At 47.5% G+C, this 11,955-nt stretch overlaps 1 protein-coding gene across 1 annotated transcript; it reads left to right on the plus strand.

The window, feature by feature from the left end:
- The first annotated feature begins 220 nt into the window (after window positions 1-220).
- Rsl24d1 (ribosomal L24 domain containing 1) lies at window positions 221-9,707 on the plus strand. Its single transcript, XM_006973762.4, has 6 exons — window positions 221-378; window positions 2,474-2,587; window positions 4,152-4,224; window positions 5,481-5,544; window positions 7,807-7,892; window positions 8,643-9,707. The coding sequence occupies exons 1-6, from the start codon at window positions 298-300 to the stop codon at window positions 8,714-8,716; spliced, it is 492 nt and encodes a 163-aa protein (XP_006973824.1). The 5' UTR covers window positions 221-297; the 3' UTR covers window positions 8,717-9,707.
- The last annotated feature ends 2,248 nt before the right edge of the window (window positions 9,708-11,955 follow it).

Genomic DNA, 11,955 nt, shown 5'->3' on the forward strand with positions numbered 1-11,955 from the left:
GCACGGGGAAATTCGGCCGCACTTCAAGCGCAGGTACAGAGGGCGGCCGGGGCCACAGAGTCAAAACAAACCCAACCCGGATGCAGGCGACAGCCTGGGAGCCTGTGCACGGCGACGACGCTGCTACGCACGCGTCCGCCCGTCCGTCCGTCCGGAGCTGCCGTCACGTACAGCTCGCTATCCCAGGGCCCGTTCCGGGTCGGGTCAGAGAATTGCTTCCGGGGGCTCGGAAGTGACGCATCGTATCCCTTCCTCTTGAGCTCGGCGCCGGGGAGGTGGGTCCCACGCGGAGTCAACATGAGGATCGAGAAATGTTACTTCTGTTCCGGGCCGATCTACCCGGGCCACGGCATGATGTTCGTCCGCAACGACTGCAAGGTGAGCTGGGGACGGGGGGCGCGCGCACTTCGCGCCGGGTTCGTAGCTCCGCGGGGGTGGCCTGGGCTCACGGCCGGCGAGGTCTCCTCCCTGCGATCGGACGCACGTCTCATCCCAAGGCCACCCGGGCTGCCCTAGGGTCGGGAACTCGGTCGAACGCTTGCTCAGGCGGGCTTCATGCTGACGTCCCGGGGCGTAGGGACCAGCCGGAGGTGGGAGTGTCTGCAGAGGTTCATGGACGTGGTGCCTGCGGCCTGATAGAGTTGTGTGTTGTTGCTGGAGGGGAGCTAGGAGAGACTCAGGATGCAGGGTCTTTTGGGGGGAGGGGGAGCAGGCTTCCTCGCGACCTTCACTATCCCACTTCGTCCTCAGACCTTCGGTCGCAAAAGCTCCTTTAGTCAACAAGTGAGGGTGCAGACTTGTGAAGGACGAGGTCGCCGTTCTTGACGCCGTGACCTTTCCAGTTCTCAGGTTCAGGAAGCCTCGGAGCCCCTTTCCTGGCGACACCGGGTGCTTTCTCTGAGTTCTGTGTTTCCATTTCTGTATGCGAGGGGAGAGGGAGCATCCTGTGGAGGAAGTTGCACGATTTGAGTAAAAGGTGCAGAACAGAACAGTCTCCGAAGAATTTGAGTGTAAATGACAAAGGCTTGGGGTGGGGCTGTTAATGTGAATAAGTACAGGTGACGTTGTGGCAGGCCTTCTTTTATAGTACATGCATTTGCCCTCTTGTTTGGGAGTGAATCCCATCCCTCTAATTCTCAGAATGGCACGTACATAATGCACTTTGGTCCCATTTGAGCCGGTTACATGCAGTGCTCTTCTTGCAGGTTCTCACAGAACAGTGTAAGCAAAGGTTCCCACAGAATAATCTGAAGTATGTAAATGAAAGCTTTATGATTTGTGCAATATGTGCAGATTTTCTTAGTTAATGTTCACACCTTTTCAGCTGGTGTGACTGGGTCACACATTTTAGTTATGACACTTTTTTTTGCTAGAAACCCTGTTAACCTCAAAGGCTTACTTTTCATGTTTCTTCAAGGGACACACACAGATTGTGTTCTTTCTTTTTTTTAAGTTTATTTATCTTATTTCATGTGCATTGGTGTTTTGCCTGCATGTATGTCTGTATGAGGGTGTCAGGTACCCTGGAACAGGAGTTACAGACAGTTGTGAACTGCCATGTGGGTGCTGGGAATTGAACCTGGGTCCTCTGGAAGAGCAGTCAGTGCTCTTAACTGCTGAGCCATCTCTCCAGCCCCAGATTGCATTTTTTTAAAAGGGATTATAGGTAACAAGATAATGTAGTTTAGGCTTATAAAAGCCTTACTGTCCATTTCAAAAACACATCGAAATGTTAGTAAACTGAAAGTTGCTGTTTCTTTGGGATGAAGATGGAGAATTAAAATAGTAAAGACTCTGACTTAGACCTGTGAATGTGATCTTTCAAAACATATCCAGCACTCAGCATGGAAGCAAATGTTTGTAATCAGGGTAGGTAGAAGGCCGAGGCAGGAGGATTCCAAGTTGCAGGTCAGCCTGGACGACACAGTAAGGCTTTGTTTTAGAATGACAGCAAAAAAGCAATTCACTGCAGAACTCATAGCTAATGATAAAATAGACATTGAAGAAGAAAAGGAAAATGACCTATTAGCAGTTTTAGTTTTGAAAATATTTTGTGCCTTCAGCCAGAAGGAAGCAAATAGGATTCAGCTTGGCTCAAAATTCACCCTCACTGGGGATATAGGAAAGTGATTTTGAGAATGATCACAAATTAAGAAGGGATTTCAGGCACTTTTCTTAGAATTGGTCCTTCACCTAAGGCCAGTGTAAGGTCTTATCCTCTAAATCGATTAGTGATTGTTCCGTTTCAGGGTTTTTAGCCTGCTGTCAGGGATGGGGTTTGACACCCCCCAAACCCTGAGTTGTCTTCTGTTCTGATGTCCCGTGTGATTCTTGGTGTTGTCAGGAGTCATGCATGGGAACTATTGTCATTGCTCAGACCTTACGAAGTTTTTGTTGGTTGGCTAGGGGGTGTATCCTGTGATAGAAACGTTTTTATTGTTGACGCCAGTGTTTTAACTTGAGTATCTTGTAGGTGTTCCGATTCTGCAAATCCAAGTGTCATAAAAACTTCAAGAAGAAGCGGAACCCACGCAAGGTCAGGTGGACTAAAGCCTTCCGGAAAGCGGCTGGCAAGGAGCTCACCGTGGTGAGTACAGTTCGTGGTCGCCCAGCCTGAGTGTGGCATCCTGCCGTGTGGTTGTGAGTGCTTTATTTGGCTATGGAAAGTCTCATTCTCGTGTGATCCCAAAATCAAGGGGGAAACTACCCACCCCAGTTTGTAGAAGTTTTTTTTTTTTTTTTTTAATCTCCACAAAACTGTTTTGGCCTTTGCAAAGAAAAAGAAAAAAAAAAAATGATTTGAATGTGTTGGGTGAAGTGGAAGTTGCCCTTTAAGGATGGAGAGGAGGTTGGGGAAGAGCTGATGTGCCCCTGAGTAGACTGAGGCTCAGATGAGGTTTGAAGCAGCCGTTGCCAGTTCCTGTGTGTCTTTGGGTGGGCTCTGAAAGAGACCAAGCCAGCAGGTATGGGGGAAGCCAAGGGCCAAGGGGGCGCCTTGAGAGATTTTTTTTTTTTTTTTTTTTTTTTTGGTTTTTCGAGACAGGGTTTCTCTGTGTAGCTTTGCGCCTTTCCTGGGACTCACTTGGTAGTCCAGGCTGGCCTCGAACTCACAGAGATCCACCTGGCTCTGCCTCCCGAGTGCTGGGATTAAAGGCGTGCGCCACCAACGCCCGGCGTGCCTTGAGAGATTTGATAGCAGGGTCTCTCGGAACTGTCCACGTTTGGTCCCCGGAGAGGGAGAAGACGAAAGCTGTAGCTGTCCTTTGCTGGAGGAAGATGTTTTAAGTTGCTGTACCCCTCTGGCTGTCTCTTTCCCCTAACCCTGTGACACCCCCCCCCCCTTCCCGTAATCCCTGGTTCCCAATACCAGAGCTGTCTAGTGAATACAGCTGCATATTGTATAGGATGAGAGGCTAAATCACAGTAATTTCAAAGATCATCTTCAGTGTGGATGGAGCAACATGATATCATTAATGCCACAGAGAGGGGTGCCAGCCCTGCCCCCTGCCCCACCCCCTAGCTGCCCGCTGCCTTTCCGCTGAGCACATTGTGACTGACAGAATCTGAAGTTTGTAAATGGAATAGCTCATGTGGAGTTGACAGTCCACACGCTTCTGTCAGCTGCATTTGAAAGCCGAGGAATTTGGGCAGCTTTTTCAAATTGTTTTGCCTGTCTTGAGATTAATGCTTATTAACTGTCAAAATACCCCCATTTGGAGGACCCAGAACCACCCAGGGCAAGGTTATACCCTGCAGGGGTGTAGTTTCACACCCTTTGACTGTGACAGGTTCTTAGATGGAAACTGTGAATTCTTGGTGGTTGGCTTTTGGTCTAAGAAGAATGGTTTATGTAATGGAAGCTTCTGCCTGTGCTTCTCATGTGGATCTGGGAACTAGGGGAGCCTTTTCAATTTGTTTATCCTTCTCATGGTTCTTTGATAGCTCCTGAAGGAGGGAATGAGCTCCCTTCCTCTCTGAGAGGCCCCCATTTCCCCAGGGCCTGAGCTGTTTTCAGCTAGTTGAAAGCAAATATTCCCCAGTATTTTGAGGAGGGTGTCTAATATTTGGCCACTTAGGATTTTTGTGAAGAGAATATTTTAAACAGTGATTGCTTACCACCTTTCTTCCCAACCTTCTGTACCATCTTCTAGGACAACTCATTTGAATTTGAAAAACGTCGAAATGAACCTGTGAAATACCAGCGGGAGCTCTGGAGTAAAACCAGTAAGTCTTGGGGTGGCGGGTGTTCGGGAAGACTATTGTGGGCGTTCTGTAATTTTAAATGCTGGCTTGTAGAAAAACTAAACTTACTTCATTGCTTGGCTCTTCTTCATCTCATGTTAATGGTCCTGTTGGTGTTTATGTCTTTAAGTTATTCCAAATTCTTTTTAGAATTTGGCTGAATTTGGATACATCAGAAACTGACTGGTGTATTCATGTAAAAACAACCTAGTTATTAAACTTGAAGTGCCCACCCCAAATAAAAACCATGAATTCTGAAGACTAAACAAGGGAAATGTTTTGGTGGGCGAGGTGAGACCCAGTTAGGAGATATATAGACCTGTATGCATCACCAGTCTTGACCGGCTGCTCCAGGGCTCAGGTGTATGCCTTGTGGTGTAAGATGAAAAGGTGCTGTACTTCAAGCCATCAGTACAGACTTTAGGGTGCACCTAAGTGCTTGTTTGGGTGAATACAGAGTTACAGGCCCCAAATTAAAAGTGGTAGTGTTGAGCCCTTGTCTTTCCCCTGAAGTAGGCAGGGACTTTAATTGAAGGGAGGGCAAGTGTTGGAAAACTTAGTTCCTTTCATTTTTAAGAGGATCTTCTGGACAGCTGTGGCTGGCCTTGAACTCACAGCCTTGGCCTCCTGAGTGCTGGTCTTGTAGGTGTCCGCTGCGTGAACTCTTGGGTGGCAGTATTTTTGTGTGTGACAGGTCCTCTGCTCTGCCTTCTCTCCTTCCTGTGGCGCTTTTTCCCCCCTGGAGCTGAGGACCGAACCCAGGGCCTTGCGCTTGCTAGGCAAGCGCTCTACCACTGAGCTAAATCCCCAACCCCTTCCTGTGGCGCTTTTATGTGTCCTCAGCTTGCAGACCACACGCACTGCCTGCCCTCTTTGGGAACTCCCATTTCCGTTACCTGCTGATTGGTTCAGGTGTTCCAGGCTCATTCCTGCCTGCGGAAATGCTGTAAGAAGCAGTATGGTTCTGCTTTTCTTCCCATGGGTTCTGTTGTCTTGTGTATTGAGTCCTAAAACCTTTTCAGAAGTGTTGGTGTAGACAGTACGGGAGTCCGAGTTGTTCCCTCAACTGCCTGCGTAGTGAGTGCGGCCAGCATCTCATACCTGCAGCTCTGTCAGAGTGAATGTTTTGTATTGGGTTTTCTCATTCAAGCCCGAGGCACGCAGAAGCATTGAATGTAATTGTCACAGTCATACTGTTTGAACGTGAGTAAATCTGCTGCCTTGTGATTTTTTTGTAGTTGATGCAATGAAGAGGGTTGAGGAGATCAAGCAGAAACGCCAGGCCAAGTTCATAATGAACAGGTATGTGCATTTGGGGAGCAGAATGACGGGAGTTCCGGGAGGCGCATGTGCTTTTCTCCCTTTTATTCTGATAGAACTTCATAGTTAGAGAAGCCTCGGAAGACTCGTACGACAAACACTGTGTTTTCTCTGCATTTCACAGTCGCTTTATCACTCTCACTAGTTCAGGGAGCGGAAGACATGGTTTGCTTCCCGCCTTTTGGGCCTCTGGTTATCCGTCCATGTAAGACTCCTTCCCTACTTAAACACAGTGTGGTTTCAGATCAGGAAGTGGACACTGATGCAGGACACTGATGGAAGCAGAGCCTGCTTCCACTTCCCACCTAGTAATGAGGTCACCGCTCAGTTGGCAGGTTCTTTGCACGTGGACAGGTTCCTGTCCCCATTTGTCTCACAGGTACAGGCGGTTTTGAAGAGCACGTACTGATGAGGCTGCTGTATAGAATGTTTCTTCATTTGGGTTTGTCTGCTTTTCTTCAAGGTTAGCTTAGGGCCCTGGGGAGGAATGCCATAGCATCACAGTGTCCTTGCTCATGTGTCCTGTCACTGCTAACTCCGACTCTTTAGTTACAGTGGGGTCTCCAGGTCCCTCCCTAACAAAGAGTTGTTCTTTCCTTGGTAATTGATACGGAGCAGAGTCCGGAGAGAGCTTGTTGTCCCGCAGCCATGTTCTTATTTTAGCCCCCATAGGAGAGTCTGGCCTCAGTCAGTGGGAAAGCTTCCCCTTTCTCTGGCCTTTATAAGAATATTGGGTCTGTGTTTGTGGACTCCTGTGGTATCTGGTGGGCTCTGGTTCGCATTGCTGTGTTTATGGTGATGTTCTACGTGGCCGATATTTGACCAGTGGACGTTCCTCGGGCTCTCCTATCTCAGGTTGTCAAGTCATCTTCAGCTTTTTAGTTTGTTGTTGTTTCATGGGTAGCAAGAACTTCAGAGTTCACGTGCTTTCCCTGTTGCGACCAGGAATCACCTCTGCCTGGAGAGCAGGAAAACTCACTTTGATTCATCACTAGTTTTTTTTTTTTTAATTTTAATTTTATTTTGTGTATGAGTGTTTCGTCTCATGTATGTGTGTGCACCATGTGTGTGCACTGCCTGAAGAGGTCAGAAAAAGGCATCAGATCTGGAACTGAGTTACAGATGGTTGTGAGGTACTATGTGGGGGCTGGGAACTGAACCTGGGTCCTCTACAAGAGCAACCAGTGCTCTTAACCACTGAGCCATCTCTCTAGCTTCTAATTGTTTTCTTTTTCTTTCTTCCTTTTTTTCCCTCCCTTTGAGATGGGGTCTGGCTGTGTAGCTCTCGATGGCCTGGAACTCAAGAGATTCTCCTTCCTCTACTGAGTGCTAGGATTAAAGGAGTATTCCACCACAATCAGCCATTTTTTTTTTTAAATTGTTTTAGTGTGTGTACACACTGGTGTGTGTGAACGTGCCATGGTGTGTATGTGGAGCTCAGAGGATACCTTGCAGGAGTTGGTTCTTTCTTTAGACTCTGTGGGTCCCAGGGATGAACAGTTAGGCTTGGTAGCAAGTGCCTCCACCCCCGGGCCATGTGATTGTCAAAAGTGAGTCTTAAGTCTCGCCACGGTGGAAGTCTTAGGAAAGAAGCCTGCTGTGGCAGCTCTCTGGCACTTCAAAGGTGAGTGTGGATGTTTGAGAACAGCTCTGTCGGCAGCGTTTCTGGTGAATGTCTCAAGTGTTTTATGCTCCTGTGATAGCCGAATAATTGACAGAGCTGCCCAGCGTGGGGACTGTGCTAAGAGGAGGACACACACCCACTGGCAGATGGGAGACCGCTGTGTACGATAGAGCTTCGTGTCTGTGCCGTGGGAATGGGCTTTGAGGTCTGCCCAGTCCTCAGCCAGACCCCATTCTGCCAGCAGATACACACGCATCCCTACCTGCTCCACTAGGTCCACCGGGTGCAGGGAATGCACATGTCGCTAGGGTGGAAATCCTGCTGCATTAGGAACTTTGAGAATAATTTTGACACAATTATTAGGGAGGAGGATGTCAACGGGTGACTTTGCCTTGCTCTGTGGATAAACATGTTTGGGGACCAGTTGATTCCTTGTTGGCCCACAGCAGTTGTTGCTGGGTGGGTGGGTGGGGAACAGGAAGGAGCAGAAGGCGGCCACCCCTTTCCGTTTCCCCCTGTCCTGTGCGGACAGCGTCATTAGTGAATGCAGTACCTGGTGGGAGTTAAAGTCTCAGAGGTTTTGCTCACTGAAGTTGGCTTTGATGCGTTTTATCACACAGGCTGAAGAAAAACAAAGAGCTTCAGAAGGTTCAGGACATCAAAGAAGTCAAGCAGAGCATCCATCTTATCCGGGCTCCTCTTGCAGGTGAGCAGAGACAGAACATCTGGACTTTTGTGCTTGGTGTAGCTGGGCCCCACCTAACTTTCTAAAGGTGTTTTGTTAGACCGGATGTTAACCTATAAGCCCCACCTGCCCAAGGACAAGGTAACATCCTGGAATGCTGGGAGTCATAGTTCTTAGAAAATAACAAAGCCTCAGAGTAAGCTGGCTGTGTTGTGTGGGTTTGTCCTTATAAAGCCCTGAAAAACATGCCTTGGGACCACTCAGCTGGGAAATCCAGGGAGTGGATCTTGCCAGAGTCCATCCACCTGGCCAGAATTTAATATTTCATAAAAGCTTGCTTCAAATTTGGCTGAAAATGATGGAATTGGTTTTTCTATGGCAAATCTCAGGATTAACAGAGGCCCTGCACCCGGGTAGCTAAAGTCACACCCCAGCTTTGGGTTCTGGATTCACCGGCTGAGTGGTACAGGGCATGTGCATCTGTCTGGGGTTTCTCAGAGTTCAGTAAGGTGCAGAAGTTTGAGATGAGGAGTTTGTAGAGTGCTTTGTGCATTCGGAAGAACTCTGAGTTTGGCTAGGATTCCTAAGTCCTTAGAAGTGGCTACTGCTGTAGGGCAGTCAGGATGCTTTGTAGAGTGCTGGAGTAAATTCTGCAGGGTCCCACTCAGTTCCTGTGTTTTACATTTCCCTTAGATTTACATTGGAGTTTATTTTTGGGGAATCTCATCCATGAGTACTGTGTTTACATTGTATCTATTGCATCTTTTAAAGGCAAAGGAAAGCAGCTGGAAGAAAAAATGGTCCAGCAGTTGCAGGAGGATGTGGACATGGAGGATGCTTCCTAATGGTGCCTCCTGCAACCAGCCCCGGGCACACTGGAACCCAGTGGAGACTGTCGGTCCCTAAGTTACTGATTGGTTATGTAAGGTCCCTCAGACAAAGGTGATTCACGTGCTTCCCTCTGATACTGCAGCCTGTAGAAGCATCCATCGTGGGTGTTAGATCTCAGCTCCATGTTCTGCGTCACCGTGCTATGCTCACATAAACACAAAGGTTTGTGTGTAGATGAAGGCATGAACTCTGGGCATACCATGGTTTGGGTTGTTGCTTAATGGCACCAGGCAACATTTCTGTGCTGACGGTCTTGCCAGTGTGAACTCTGTCACGATGTAATATTTTCCTTGCACTAGGACAGTCTGTTTAAGGTCATTGAAGCAGAGGTCACAACAAGGAACTAACCGTTCTCAGGACAACCTCAGTCTCTTGCTTTGCTTTAGTCTCCTTAGTAGCTTCTTAGAGTTGCATACTGGCCGCATACAATGCTACAAGGCAGCTGAATCAGGCTGGGCTGTCCACCCCGCTTCAGCCATTCCAATAGGCGGCCTGTGAGGGTGGGGGTGGGACGTGGTTGAATAAACTTTGCCAGAATGGTACCTTCTTACTGCTTTGGAGAAAGCTCAATTCCAAGTTGTGACTTCTGACCCAGCACCCCTCCCCTCCAATTCTCTCCAGCCCAGCAATGGTCTAGAAGCAGAAGAATATTGGTACCTTTTAAAATTTATTATGTGGTTTTCTTTTTTGGTTTTTTGAGACAGGGTCTCTCATATTATGTAGCTCTGGCTGTCCTGGAACTCACTCTGTAGACCAGGCTGCCTTGAACTCACAGAGATCCACCTGCTTCTGCCTCCTGAGTGCTGGGATTAAAGGTGTACACTTTAATCACACCCAGCATTTTTGATTTTCTTAAAGAAACAAACAATTGTTTTTGGAAAATAGAATTTATGGATAGAATGTTGCTTATTATTTGTACATAAATAAAACCATTTCTAAAGTAAATGCATACTTTTTTAGACTTTTTTTTATTGATTCTTTGTGGATTTCACATCATGCAGATGGATCTCATTCATCTCCCTGTCCCTTCATATCTGCCCTCTACCCCTGCAACCTCCCTCCCAAAATAAAATGAAATGTAAAAGAAAAACAAAAACCAAAAACCAACTAACTTACAAAAAAAGAAGAAAAAAAAGGGACTTGACATGGGAGCTATGGTGAGATACAGTGAGTCACAGTGTGTGTGTGTATATACATATATATATACACACACACATACACTGTGACTCACTGTATATATATATACATATATATGTATATGTGTGTGTATATATACCCCTTTGTCCATGCATCTTTACGTGTAAGTGTTCACTGCGATGCGTCGTTGGTCTAGTGCAAGACCTCTGGCTTCTGCTGCACCCTCAGTACTGGGCCCTCACTGGGACTCCTTGATATCCTGTTGTTGCCCTGTGTCATGGAGATCCTGCAGCTTTGGATCTGCAGATCTGACTCCTTCACATGGTCCAGCAGTTCATAGATGAGGTGGGTGTTAGGGTGGGCCGCTTATAGCCCTGGTTTTGGGCCTGAGTGGTAGATGGGTTGGTCGGCCTTCCAGCTTCCCCTCATCAACACCAGCAGGGTGAGCTCTCCAGCATTGCCCTGGCTAGTTCACCCACTGCAGCGGGCAGCAGGGAGCAGGACCAGTTCTTGCTCTCACGCCCATGGGGCCGGCTCACCTGCATGCACATCATCAGGGCCAGCTCTACTGTTCAGGCTAGGTTCAGGGCTCGCTCTCCTGAGTGCTGCAGTTGGTGAGGTGCAGGACCAGCTCTCCTGATCTTGTTCCCCCTCCCCCAACTCCAGGTCAACTCTCCCACCTGCTGCAGGTGGTGAGGGTGGAGGTGGGAGGGGTAGGGGATGGCATCTTTTTCTCACCCATGCTACCACATGGCAGGTGGGGGGGCGGGGTCAGCTCTCTGGCTCTCACTCCCTCAGGGCCAGCTCACCTACACCCTTGCCAACAGGGTCAGCTCTACCATGTTCCCTGGGCAAGGTGCAGGGCATGCTCTATCCTATTTCCTATTTAAAGGTCCTAAGCAAAAGTATGTGTCTGCTCCTTTGAAGAGACCTTTTATACACATTATAAGTAGGAGGTATAGTTAGTTAAAGGGAAATTCGTGATTCATACTTGGTAGTTTTTATATTATGACTATGTTAAGAATATTAAGCTTGCATATTGAACTTTTTTTTTCCCCCCCCCGAGCTGAGGATGGAACCCAGGGCCTTGCGCTTGCTAGGCAAGCACTCTACCACTGAGCTAAATCCCCAACCCGCATATTGAATTTTATAGGACCACATTTAGAATAAATCATAAATCTTTAGGATTATATTGTTAAGAAATAATGGCTAATCTTTTTCTTGGTTTTTGAGACAGGGTCTCATGTATTCTTGGCTGGCCTGGAGCTTTCTGTGTAGACCAGGCTGGCCTTGAACTCACAGAGATCGACCTGCTTCTGCTTCCTGAGTTCTGGGATTAAAGGTGTGCGCCATGCTAACACCTTTCTGTTTTTGTTAACATTTACTTATCTTGTGTGTCCGAGTGTGAGTGTGTCACGTGTGAAGAGGCCAACTTACAGGAGTTGGGGAACTCAGACCCCCAGCCTGGGTGGCAAGCCCCTTTACCTGCTGGGCTGCCTCCCCAGCCCCTAATCTTTCATTTCATTGTTAGGTAGTGAAAGTGTGATCTGCCTCTGGACAGTGTTGGGAGACATTGTTTTTTTTCCTCCTTTCACTCTTGATTAATAAGTTTAATTACATAAATTCAAGGCTTCTAGAACTTTAGAGCCATAAGCTTAAGGAAGAGTGAACACTTAAATAGTTCAGAAATGTTCACTAGAAACTACCTCAAATATGCTTTGTCTTGTGTCCTATTTTTAGAAAAGATTTATTTTATATGTATGTATGTGTTTGCCTGGTGTCCACAGAGGCCAGAAGAGGGTGCTGGATCCCCTGGGAACTGGAGTTACAGACTGGTGAGCTGCCATGTGAGTGCTGGGAATTGAAATTGGGTTCTTTGCAAGAACAGAAAGTGCTCTTAACTGCGAAGACATCTGTGCGGCCCTGCCTTGGTGTTCTCATCGATAAAGATGGCCTGTTTATAACTGGTATCATTAACGAAGGACAGTGGTCTGCAAGGGGAAGCATTTTAGCATTTTTTCACTACATACTTTGCTTTTATTTTATTTTATTTGTT

This window comes from Peromyscus maniculatus, chromosome 7 (assembly GCF_049852395.1).
Source record: "Peromyscus maniculatus bairdii isolate BWxNUB_F1_BW_parent chromosome 7, HU_Pman_BW_mat_3.1, whole genome shotgun sequence".
Lineage (NCBI taxonomy): Eukaryota > Metazoa > Chordata > Mammalia > Rodentia > Cricetidae > Peromyscus > Peromyscus maniculatus.

Bases quoted from the DNA above. Each gene is read 5' to 3' on its own strand.
- Rsl24d1 (XM_006973762.4), top strand. From the start codon at position 298: ATGAGGATCGAGAAATGTTACTTCTGTTCCGGGCCGATCTACCCGGGC. The intron at 379-2,473 runs GTGAGCTGGGGA...AGTATCTTGTAG, and splicing joins TCGTCCGCAACGACTGCAAG to GTGTTCCGATTCTGCAAATC. The intron at 5,545-7,806 runs GTATGTGCATTT...TTTATCACACAG, and splicing joins GCCAAGTTCATAATGAACAG to GCTGAAGAAAAACAAAGAGC.